This window comes from Cyprinus carpio, unplaced genomic scaffold (assembly GCF_018340385.1).
Source record: "Cyprinus carpio isolate SPL01 unplaced genomic scaffold, ASM1834038v1 S000006753, whole genome shotgun sequence".
Lineage (NCBI taxonomy): Eukaryota > Metazoa > Chordata > Actinopteri > Cypriniformes > Cyprinidae > Cyprinus > Cyprinus carpio.
In genome coordinates, this window is record NW_024879352.1 from 175,398 (window position 1) to 189,012 (window position 13,615).

Genomic DNA, 13,615 nt, shown 5'->3' on the forward strand with positions numbered 1-13,615 from the left:
AGGTTAGTTCTGAGGAAAGCTGAGGTGTCTTTTGTTTGGAGATGCAGTGGTTTGATCTTTTGCATCTAATGCAGTGCGTGACTCATGGCCTCATAACGTTTTTGGATATTCATGTTAACATCTTTGAAATTGTGCTTCATAACAGTGTAGAGTTATTACATCTGCTCCTTGATTTAATATTGTTTCCGTATTGTGAAAAAATAACCACATCTGACAGACTTGAGACTGACCTTTTTATTCAATATTTACAGGAATAATATTTTTCCAGTTCTTCTATATCTTCCAAAGTTTAACCCCTGTCAAATATTGACAGTCACCCTGAAAATGTTATATATATACTAATAAAACACACACACACAAGTACCAAATCTCCTCAATAGAACAAATTCTTCAACCATGACAAAATATCAGTATCTCTGCTCCATAGTAGAATAAATAAAAGCCATTCAGAAGAAAAGGGCAGACTTAAGAAATTATAGTCTTCCTAGACAATGAGAGAGCAAATGTATGCTGTGTGCTTCTTTCAGGGGAGCTTGTGAAAGCATGACTGTCCTTAACACTTTATGACCAGTGACGCAGAAGCACAAATGCATTTATGAGCACACAATGATGACTAATAAATACTGGGACTGGGTTTAAAGGCCACATGTGATGATGCAATCAGATCTGACATTATTTCATACTACATTTCAAGCCTTTGTAATATGGTATGAATAAAGGACAAACCATGAACAGGCAGTTTAGACAACAGGCAGGTTCTATAATTCAGCATTCAATTTGATGAGGGAACTGGGAGTGTTATATTGCTAAGGCTCTTGCCCACTAAATACTCCTGAGATGTGAATAGATTTACTGCTGTGCAGTGGGTAGACAGTCGTAGAGAAGAGTGACAGTGCTTCATCTGGTTTTAGTTTTAGAGCCGTTATAGTCAAGTAAGCTTGAACTTGAATTAAGCAGAATGGAACCAGGCCAGCATTTACCCATAGCACACTGCTCAAATGGGTAAAACAATAAGGAAACAAGATTCATGATTTGTTATTTTAAAATGTTACTATATGCCAGGAATTTACAGGAAAGTAAATTGTTAGGCGGCATACAGTCAGGAGAAATATAACGATCATCTAAAAATAGAACAGTGTCCGTTTGAAAGTAAAGAAAGACAAAAACAAGGAGGGATTAAGCAAAAAAAAAAAAAAAAATGAAATGCTCATTAAGACATGAGCAGTAAATGATTTTTCTTTCATTCATTCAGTCATACTTTACTTACACAAAAGAGATTCACTCAAACATATAAACAAGCCATCTGCAGTCTTTGTGCAGTCTCTCTCTGTTCCACTTGGTCTGGGTTGTATATATACAAAATGAAACCAAGAGTCAATTCTTCCATCAGAATCCAGAATCGGGCTTGATAAAGAGGGCGGAGAACGCAAAGGCAAGGAAAACGATTCCACCAATGATTGTAACTGTAGAGAAAGCAACAGGAAACATCATTAAATAAATCTGGCTATAGGTCAGTGCTTATGCAAACCAACAGAGCATAATGTACTGCACTAAATGACTCACCGGTTCTAACGGAGATCTTCTGAGCCACCATCCTTCCGCCGATAACAGCCAGGCCTGTGCACAGACAGTGTCCCAGTGTTCCTCCAACTGCTACTCCAAATGGATCCTGCAGCACAAACCCAACCAGTTATTAACAGTTAACAACACTAAAGCTAGCTGCTAATAATGAGCAATATGGAGTGCTGGATTATTTTAAGTTAATTACTTATAACGTAGAATAAGACTTAATTAAGAATAAAATATATTTAAAATCATATTATATATATATTATATATATATATAAGACATATATATATATATATATAATATATATATAATATATATATATATATATATATTTTTTTTTTTTTTTTTTAATTATATAAGGTCTAATTTGGATCCTGTGTACATACCTCTCTTGCAGCCAGCACAATAGTGGCAAGCTGAGAGCGGTCGCCCCACTCTGCGAGGAAGGTGAGGGTGAGTGCCTGAATGAATATAGGTGAGATCACGCTGTGCCACTTCCTCTGAGGTGATATGGTCGCCGTCCCTGGCTTCCACGTCAGGTGCTCCATTGGCTAGCTTATAGCGCTGAAGCTGCGAGAGGAGAGGAAAAAAACCAATCAAAGGTCAGATAAGATGCTTCAATTATGCAGGGGATGTTATTTAGCCACACCTGTAAACAAACACACTTGAGTTAGAAAGCTTTTACCTCCTCATCCTTTTTCTTTATCTCAGCCTGGACCTCCTCCAGCTCCTCTTGCCCTTCATCGGGACTCATCCTCAGTCCCTCCCTCAGCATCCTCAAACCAAATATGGCAAACAGCGCTGTCGATATGTAGTAGGTGTAGATCCGTGGGATAATGGTGGTGGCATAACCAAACAGGACTAAAGAGAAGACAGACAGAAAATTAGGTCATTCATGCTTTCAAATGATTTTATAAATAACACATGGTAGATAAACATGTGTTCTAAGCACTGAATTATAAACTAAAATATAACCCTTATAATTATATAAGACAGTGGTAAAGAGGCCTGTCATTAGAAGATGATATTGTGACAATGATGATATTGTTTTGGATGGATGCAAATGAAGAGTTTGGTTCCAAAACACTATAAATCCGTTTTGATTAATTTGAGTGTATTATGTGTTTTCTTTACCAAGAAAGTGGCAAGATGAAAACCACTATTTCTGTTTCAAACTTTCATATAGCATCTTTAGTTATAATAACATTAAAAATTCAAATCCAGATTTTGATTTTTTCAGAGTTTTTTATTATAAAAAAACTAAGGGTGTAATGGCATACGCTCTAAACTACAGTGAGCCCTTTTACATTAGGCCTAGGTTACCGTTAACAACAGAGCCCAAACTTAAATGTAATTACTATTTAGCTAAACTCAACTATAACATGTTAAATTGCACATAATGCAGTTTTTAAATTAACTTCTAAATTATAAAAATTCTATTTGTTGTTGAAATATATCAATTTACACAATGCCTCTCACAAATTGTTTCATAACAGATTTATTTAAACAATATAATTAAGACATCACTAACAGGTAAAGTAAAATATAATAGTCTTAATATTTCGCGAATTGCTCTTCTCTGCACTTCATTTATATCGCACTAATGAGCTATGGACACAGATGACTTCCTGAGGTAAATGAAATGCTGCATTACAGTCTGTTTAAACGCTGATTGAGCGATTACATGAGGCATGTGATGTTCATTCATGTTTATTTCACGTTAAAACTAGTAGTAAAGAGGAAGGAAAACTAGGATGCCAGGTGTATTCAAAGCACTGCCACTACTGTTTACAATATGTGGAATGGTGTGCTGTGATTGGTCGAGCGGATGTATCACATTCTGCAGAGAAGGGAGACTGGCGTTTGTCACGGTTTGGAAGATAGGGAGAGGGAAAAACATGACTCTAAGGTGGGACAGGAAAATTATTATAATTTTAACTCTAAGGTGGGACAGGACAATATCCCGGTTTTAAAAGAGGAGTGTCTTGATTTTGTTTAAATCTAGCTACTTTTTAATGCTATAAATACTGGTGAAAAGTGAAAGAGATGAGATGTGAGGTAAAAAATACAAACCACACAAAAAGACTTAAAAAATAAGATGAGATGTGAGACAACCTACCTGACAGACACGTCATGAGTCCCAAAGCCAACATGGCACCCACCAAAACAGTGAGGCGCTTGTAGCGCATAGCCATGATGGCTGCAATGAAGAATGTCTTGTCTCCCAGTTCAGAGACAATGATGACTGAGAGGGCTGCCACAAAGGCATGAATAAAGCCCAGGTTTCCCTTATTGGGTTCATCGACTCGCACTGCCGGGCCGGGTGCGTGACCGACTACAACGGTTGCCTTCTGCAGCTGGACAGAAATTATGATTCAGATACAGTTACATCAATTCAGATGTTACAAAAGACAACACATTTATTCAAAACATGGAGCAATATAAACATTTACAAACAATTACAGATACAAGTTCAGCATTTTAATATAAGAATTTATGTATTTTTTATACTATAAAGCAAGGATTAAAGGGATCATGAACTGGCTTTTTTATTATTCTGTACTGTTCTCTATGGTCCACTTATAATGCTATCAAGATTTTTACATAAAAAAAAAAACAATTTAGAATAGGCTATTTTCTGTCCTGTTTTTTTTTTTTTAAGTACAATGACCTTTTATACATCACAAGATCAAGGGAATTTAGATTTCTCAGTTCATGACCCCTTTAATGTTGGGAAAACTGAACTGTTCAGAAGAGCAGTTCCTGAGATTTTGTCAACTACTGCAGTAGTACGATGCTTATTCATCCAAACAGCTTGCCTGAAGAAATATATTGTAGAGTTAAATATAGAAATGTAAAGAATTTAACAAGAATGTTATGAATGTTCAACTTTCTATCAGTTTCCCAAATGCTTCAGGTAAACCAATAAATTCAGTCCAGCAAGTTAACCTTTCAAACTTACTCTATTTTTATTTCATATATGTGTGCTGTGAATGAATGTCAATATGATACTACTGTACTTTTCATTGTAGTTCTCAACCTTTTTTTATTCCAAGGCCCCCCCCGATTACAAACAATAAACTGAAAATATGAAAATGTTCAATCAGTTAAGTTGATTGTTTATTAAAACTAATATAAATAATTTCCAGACCTATTGGGCCCCCCCGTGGGAATTCTGCTGAGGCCCTGCTGGAGAACCACTGACTTAGACGATCAACTTTAACATGTTAAAACTTAAGAAAAGCAGCAACATAGACTACAAAAACACTTAATACAAACCGATGCACGTGGGTTTTTCATTTTGATCTGCTCTCAAACCCCTCAGAGTCAAAGCTTAATGTGTCTTCACAATGTGTCACTGACCAATAAAAAGGTCCCGCTTATGTTTGTGAAGAATAGGTTAATTCTTCACATAAAAATATAATACCAAATTATAAAAATGTCGATGATCTCGACATCAGAATCTCCTGAATGACCCTTGCTTGTCAAAATTTACATTCATCCGTTTAATAAGTGGACAAATCTATTACTCAAACCAGTTTCCCTTGAATGCCACCAGCCTACCAAAGTCCTCTTTGACAAATTTATGTTTTGTTATGTTATCTAGCAAGAAGATAAATGTCCCATACGAACCCCTCGGCGGGGCTGCTCCTCGTGAATGATTTTATTTCTCTTCTTGAGTTGCTGTAACTCCGGCTGAAAACAAACACGACGTTCGCAGAATAGATGAGCATATAAACCGGCCACCGCCATGCCGCTCGCCGGCCCGAAGAAGCATTTTTAAGGGCTGCCTTTATATGACTTCTGCCGTGGTAATACTTTGCAAATCAAGCTAATAAAATCGCTAATTTATATACATTAACGTAGCGTCGTTATGATCCAGCTAGGACCACCGTAGCCCATCTTCCCGGAGAGACCAATACCAAGGCTAAGACAAACTTATCGGTTGAAAACTGATCGCGATTGGTCACCTGGGACATAAACGTGTACCGTGAGACATACGTCACTTAACTGAGATAGACTATTGGTCGAAAACGTGCTTCCCAATGACGTGTGTTAAAGAACCGCCTTCAGGTAGGTAGAGTGGCAACGCGAAAGGGAAGGATGAGATTACAGACTAGACTCTCAGCTCAAAGAATAATTTATAGACATGAGTTTTCCTTCTCTTTGTTACACATTTCTGAAATGTAATTATTAGAAGCTGATTTTAAATGGTAGTAGATATGGTTTTGCTTAAAAGTGCAAATTCCCATCTTGTTTACACGAAGTTCAAATATTGATAGACGTTATTCCCATATAATGTAAAAAGTAAATAAAAGTCTATTTTTCTCTAAAGGAAAAATTGTCTGAACAATGGTGGGTATATAAACACCTTCTATACACTGGTTTGCAATACTGTCCTCAAGATTATTGAAACGAAGGCAGAACTAATTCATAACCACGTGTAAAATCTTGAATTACTTGTAACAATGCCCATTTTGTTTTAATCATTATTAGCACTACTGTTTAAATCATTGAAATTTTATATTTGTTAACCTTTCTCTCTGTTTTGTATTTTCTTATGGCTTGTCCTATATCCTTGTACATATGCAAGTGCAATAAAGTAAACCAAACAAACAAATAAAAAACAACCAACTGTAACCAGGTGATCAATTGCAGGAAACAGGCAGAAATATATTTCTCTCAGATTGATTCTGTTTTGTTTTAACAAGTCTTAATTCTAGACGCTGAGGAAGTTGGCTTTAGATAGCTAACTATGTCGTAAGAGCCACTTCCTTTTTAAGTACAGTTTGCTGACACCCCACATTACATCTTTAGCAAGTAGCTGTAGTCGGATCACCTTCTGAGTTTGAGTCCGTGTCGTGTGTCTTCACTCCTTGCCCTGTTCCTTATTGAACATGCTATGATCAATGTGTCAGCTGGTCCCATTTAAAAAGAAAGACATTTAAGATTATCTATGTTTTTATTGTTTAGTTGAATAATTAAATTTAATTCATTTGAGTCTTATTTCCATATAAAATAGCTTAATAATCACAGGGACAAACACACACGCATGGCCACATAAATCAGGAAGCTCATAGAGCCAGTTAATGTGGACAAGAGACCATAAACCAGCCCCCACACAGCATCTCTTGGCTGGGTACCAGGGTCTCTACTTTACCCTATCCTGGAGATAGAGGTGAACAAGGAGGATTCGGCAATATTAGTTTTTATAAGATATTAGGTTCTAAATATACAGTAATAAGGAAGACGTGATAGTCTTAAAATTTAAACTTTTTTTCTGAAGAAAAACGCAGCAGCTTTCTTTCTAGCCTGAGAACTGTCATCGTGCTCCATCTTGGCCCAGCAGTGAGAATGGGTGACCGGGCTCTCGGAGGAGGAGCGCTGCCCAGATGAAAAGACAGAGTACAGTCGCTCACCTGATGCCACGTGAGCTTGATTAAAGAGAGACCCTGGCACTTCAGAGACAATACTACCACAAACAGTTAGTTCAAATTCAGTGGGGAAACGTCGAGATACATTTGGGCTGATAAGTACTGAACTATCTTTTGGTTTCAATTTGGATTGGAGTGCATTTTAGAACAAAAATATGATAAAATGATGGCAGGTCAGATCTAGGAAACTGTACTAACCTGACTGTGGCAGAGAGGCATTTATAGACAGGACAGTTAGGCCAAGTAGGACATACAGTAGTAACCCAAGCCAAATGCATATGGGAATGGACCCATATATCACTTGTAAAAGCAGAATGGAGAGAGATGTAACTCTCAAAAGCACACATAATTAACCGTGTGAATATTTTATTGAAAGGTAAATGTAAAGCATATGCAACAAATAAAGCATGAAAAGATATTAAAATGTAAAGTTAAAAAAAAAAAAAAATACAGGATCTTCTTAAACAACAAAAATGTATATATAGCAGAGAATTCGAGAATCTTTCTGAGTTGGTAACACTATATTGAGCACGGTTTTAACTATTAGTAACAAACTGGTTGCCATTGTTTGAAAAAAGACAGATGAAGTGGGTAGGGAAAAAACATTATTATAGTACCTTTTCCAAGCAGCTCTTGGTCTGCCAGTCAGACACTAAAGCACGTCAATTAAGCCAATCAGGGAGAGCCTCATTCATGAACGACACAACGTAATGAGAAAAGTAGAGGAGGAGCCCATTCCACATGACAGACACCGCGTAGAAAATGATAGAAACCAACCTACAGACAAAACATCAGAAAAATTTTTCCTGCCTAATCGCCTTGAGTCTGTTTTTTATACACGTCTATGGTCTTGACATGCTCAATCAACTGGTTCTGTGGTGCGCATTCATCCGGGTGGATCTGCAGAGCACACTTGTTGTGGTTGAGGAAGATTACCCCTTTCTATGTTAAGGCGCTTTGAAGTGCACCAGAAAAAGCGCTAGATATAATTTAAGGATATTATTTTTTTTAAAATATGATATCTGAGGTCTACACAGAGTCCACTTAATCCCGATTCCTATCCCGTAACCTGATGAAAAACGTCAAACCGGCGCTGCCAGTTAGAGGGCGCTTGATGTCTTTCTTTTAGTTTTTCCATATCGTATTAAAATCCTAACACACGTGGTGTCTCGTAGACGAGCGAGGCAGTTTCAATTGAAAAACTTACAGAGAAAAACAGCTATTTTTAAAACACACAGCGCTAACAACAAAGAAAATTGCTAGTATGTTGTCGTTGTAAAGATACCGAGTGCAAAACAAAATCGTAGGTGATTTAGTGTTCCACTCTACTCACATAATTGGCTGCTATTGTATACCTCCGCTTCATGGTCAGTGTAATATGTGTGCCATATAAACCCACAAAGAAACACTTCTGCATGTCGCTCTATATACAAAATCTCTACAAATCTGCAGCGACGAGTATATATGAAATGTTTAAAATTAAAATGACTTTCGCTGAATTTATTCTCACTGTGTCATACTGTACAGAACGTGATAAATAGCTATCACAACGCACTGATAGCAAAACATTACATCGTACCATTTTCTAAACTATTTGTTAAATGTCCAGCGTGTGTATTATAAGTCACTAGCCATTGATCTGAAGCCGGACTCAGCACTCATTGGGGAAACCTTTTGAGTTGGAATATAAACATATTATATACGATTCATTTAAGATGAATCGGAGCCCATTCACAACTTCATTGTGACATCTTTAAAATGTAGTTTCAAAACGCCATTTTGCAGTTCTACCTATCACCACAGGGGGCAGGCAGGCACAATATATGTTGTCAGTATTCTTACAGAAATTCATGGGTTCACTGGAATAACTGGTTTGAGGATGTTTTGCATTGACCTCAAATAGTCTTTACATGTCTATAGGAAAGAGTGGGCTAATTTGTTGCCACAAGATATATGTATGTATGTATGTTTGTGTGTCTAAGTATTGAATTTCAGTATACATATATATATATATATAAATATTATATATAATCTTATATAATATATAATATATATATATATATCTATAATTATTAGCTATATTACTCTTAATATGGGGTTCTGATTAGTAGTAAAAATAATAACTCTTTAATGATGTTATTTCTTAAAGAGTAATATATATACTTACTTAAAAATACATTTAAAAAAAACTGTCTACTTGAGATTTTAATCTATGGCGGAGGAAGTACTCTCTGCACATTGAGGATTTTTTTAATGGTACCTGTTGTTTTTGTAAATTTACACACTTCAAACTGTTTGTATGAAAGCATATCACCCGTAGCGTGCAATAATGTCTCTATATCAGCACGGTTGTGATTACCTACGGTACTTCGGCTGTGGCCCCTTGTGGCTTTCAAATGTTTTTGACGTTAATTCCACCATTATCTTACCATTATACGGGATTTGTCTGATTTTACAGGAAGTAACACAATAACCAGACTAGGCACCAGTATCGTTTGTCTGTTTGCTTGGACGTTGTCCTGCCAATGGAAATGAAGCCTCATTCCTCAAATTGACCATTCACTATACCATTGTGTTCAGTCAATAAAAGAGGTGTGGTGAAAGATGTAAACACGCCCTAAAGTATTTGACTCCATGGATGCCTCATAGAAAGCGGTTTCCTATCTAATATTGTGTTCATTGTTTCCTGCCCCCCCCGACTCGTCCTCCCTTCCCCAGTGCTGGACCCCTATAACCTCCCTTATTGTCATTCCCTCCTCTTTCCATCCCTTTAGCCCCCTGCCCATTCCTACCATGCGGCTTCTACATCCTATTTTTCATGGCCTCCTTTGCTCGTCCGCTTTGTGTTCCCCAAACACACACTAACCCCATTTTCTCACAATACCTTGGATTTATTTTTCATTTGTTCTCTCCACATGGAAATTTATCCATCCACCATCCATACATCCATCCATCCAGGTCGTTTGCAACGGGCCGCATGTCCCCATCTGTAGGTCCAATAATATTGAAGCATAATCATATCATATGATTTAACTAAAAACGTGAGTATTTGTTGCTGCATATGTTTATTTGTGATTCATAAAATAACAATTTAAATTATATAATATCTATATAATATAATATCTATATATATATATAATAGTATATATATATAGATATATATATATATATTTATATATACATCGGGAACATAGTGTCTATATAGGGTAACTCGTATGCACTGATTCTTCTACTGGAAATTTGTCTGTCTCTTACTCCTCCCTCCTCTATAAGCCTCATATTAATACATATCGATATATCGATTGAAGGTGGTACCCTAACCCCACCTTAAGATACCTAACCCCAGCATGCACATGTGCACTCTCTAAGAACGCTTGGAACCATGCACATAGTTCTTGAGAGGCCAGTTTCATTGAAAACTTACAGAGAGAAACAGGCTATGTGATAAACACAGCCGCTAACAAAAAAAATAATTGCTATCAGGTTGTCGTGTAAAGATACCGAGTGAAACAAATAGTAGGTATTTTAGGTTCCACTCACATTAATTTGCTGCTTGATTAATCCGCTTCATGGTCAGGTAATATGTGCCATATAAAACCCAAAAAGAAACACTTCTGCATGTCTCTCTATATACAAAATCTCTACAAAATCCTGCAGCTACGAGTATGAATATGAATGTTTAATTAAAATGAGCTTTTCGCTGACTTTATTCCTCACTGGTGTCATACTGTACAAACGTGGATAAACAGCTATCACAGCGCCACTGATAGCAAAAACATTACATGGTACCATGTTTCTAAAATCTATGTTGTAAAATGTCCAGCGTGTGTGTGTGTATATTAAGCACTAGCAGTGATCTGAAGCCGGACTCAGCACTCATTAGGGGAAACCTTTTGAGTTGGAATATAAACAGATATATACGATTCATTTGAAGATGAATCGGAGCCCATTCAAACCTTCATTGTAGACATCTTTAAAATGTAGTTTCAAAACCGCCATTTGCAGTTCTACCTATCAACACAGGGGGGCAGCAGGCAAAATATATTTTGTCAGTATTCTTACAGAAAATTCATTGGTTCACTGGATAACGGTTTGAGGATGTTTTGCATTGACTCATAATAGTCTGTACATGTCTATAGGAAAGAGTGGGCTAAATTGTGCCACAATATATATGTATGTATGTATGTTTGTGTGTCTAATTATTGTAATTCAGTATACAATAGATATATAATATCTATATATATTATATATATATATTATATATATATATATATATATATATATATATTATATTATATATATATTACTCTTAATGGGGTTTCTGATTAGTAGTAAAAATAATACCTCTTTAATAGATGTTATTTCTTAAATATTAATATCTACTATAGCTGAAAAATACATTAAAAAAACGTGTCGACTGAAGATTTGAATCTATGGCGGAAGGAAGTACTTATGCACTTGAGGATTTTTTTAATGGCACTCTGTTGTTTTTTATTTACACACTTGTGCCTTCAAACTGTTGTATGAAAGCAATATCACACTCGTAGACGTGCAATATGGCTCTATATCAGCACGGTTGTGATTACCTACGGTTAACTCGGCCTGTGGCCTTGTGGATTTCAAATGTTTTTGAAGTTAACATTCCACTCATTATCTTACCATTAACGGGATTCGGATTTATAAACAGGAAAGTAACACAATAACCAGACTAGGACAGTATGCGTTTGTCTGTTTGCTTGTACAGTTTGTCTGCCAATGGAAGGAAGCCTCATTCCTCACTTGAGCCATTAACTATACCATATGTGTTCAGTCAATAAAAGAAAGTGTGTGAAAGAGAGTAAACCAGAGCCTCTAAAGTATTTGACTCCAGGATTACTCATAGAAAAGGCAGGTTTCCTATCTGAGGATGTTGTGCAGTGTTTCTGCCCCCTCCCGACTCTTCCTCACTGTCCCCAGTGCTGGACCCTCATTAGCCTCCCTTATTGTCATTCCCCTCCTCTTTCCATCCTTTTATCCCCCTGCCCATTCATCCATGCGGCTTCTACACCTATTTTTCAATGGCCTCCTTTGCATCTTCCGCTTTGTGTTCCCCAAACACACACTAACCCCATTTCTCACAATACCTTGGATTTATTTTTCATTGTTCTCTCACAATGGAAATTTATCCATCCATCCATCCATCCATCCATCCATTCGTTTGCCAAACCGCATGTCATCTGTAGGGTCATAAGATGGAAATGCATAATCATATCATAATGATTATAACTAAATAATAACGTGAGTATTTTTTGCTGCATATGTTTATTTTGTGAGTCATAAAAAGAACAATTATATATATATATATTATATATAATATATATATATATATAATATTATATAGATATAATATATATATATATATATATATATTCTGGAATCAGTAGTGTATAATATGGGGAACTCGTATGCACTGATTCTTCTACTGGACATTGTCTGTCTCTTTACCTCCTCCTCCTCTATAAGCCTATATTAATATCATATCGATATATCGATTGAAGGTGGGTACCCTAACCCACCTTAAAGATACCCTAACCCCAGCATGCACATGTGCACTCCTAAGAAACGCTTGACCATTCACATAGTCTTGAATCGTGATCTTCAGAAGAAAGTTAGATATGTTAAAACAATTTCTCTTAATGACATTTCAAAATGCAAACCGCTGGGATAAGCCATAAACATGGCGGGTATAATTGTGTGCATTTATGTTTCAAAGTGTTCACGCGTTTGATTCTGTTGATTATATTGCTTTCGCACTCTATTGTCTGGATGGCTGCAGGTTCTTTTTCCATGGCTTTTCCATGTTTTCTTTTCCAGTACCCCAACGCTGATGGACAGAGCAGGAAACTGGCACACCTTGGCCAGGCCCATTGACATGTGGTATGTAATAAATAAAGTATTCAATTATTATATTGTGGGTTAGCTACTATTTAAATACCAAAAAATAAAGAGAAGAAAATGTATGTTTTTAACTTACACAGAGTCAGGTCAGAATTTGAAAACTTAAAAGGAGTTTTGAATGTTTTTAAAGCTGAAGTGTGTATTTCTGAGGCTTTTCTGTCACCAAATTAAATTGGTTTGATTGTTTCAAATCTTCCAATGGTTTTGGATAAACAAATATTCCATCCCAAACTAAAAATTAAGCTCAAATAAAACAATCCCTGTGTATAAATATGTCTGTGTCCATATAGGCAAAAAACATTATGTGACATGAGTAGTATGTCATAGTATTCATAAAACAGTTCAGTTTCTCTGGATAACTTACAACTTCTAGCAAGATTCTGAAGTGAACATTCGATGGACACTTTACTATCCCATGAGGCCACGGGAGAGGAGTTGTGAATGGCAGGGAAGCCATTCCCTAACTAATGCCGCAAGTCACGTGACAGTGAAACCACGGCTACATCTAAATTTCCTACATAGATACACACATGCATACGAAGCAAGTTTCAAACCAAATGTAGTTGCCTACCTTCTACACAGTATGAGATTTCAAACACATGTAATGTCTACACTTTTCACACAAATCAACCTAGTGTAATAATGTAGCTTACTTGTAGCTTTTATTGTGAAAC

General features: G+C 36.4%; 1 protein-coding gene across 1 annotated transcript; it reads right to left on the bottom strand.

Annotated features, from left to right (window-relative positions):
* Positions 1-219: 219 nt before the first annotated feature.
* LOC122144704 (transmembrane protein 165-like) lies at positions 220-12,917 on the bottom strand. Its single transcript, XM_042755848.1, is given in 7 exon segments — positions 220-1,463; positions 1,564-1,669; positions 1,956-2,093; positions 2,095-2,139; positions 2,255-2,430; positions 3,689-3,926; positions 12,861-12,917. Coding segments are annotated over 7 exon segments (837 nt in total). The 3' UTR covers positions 220-1,386.
* Between the last annotated feature and the right edge of the window lie 698 nt (positions 12,918-13,615).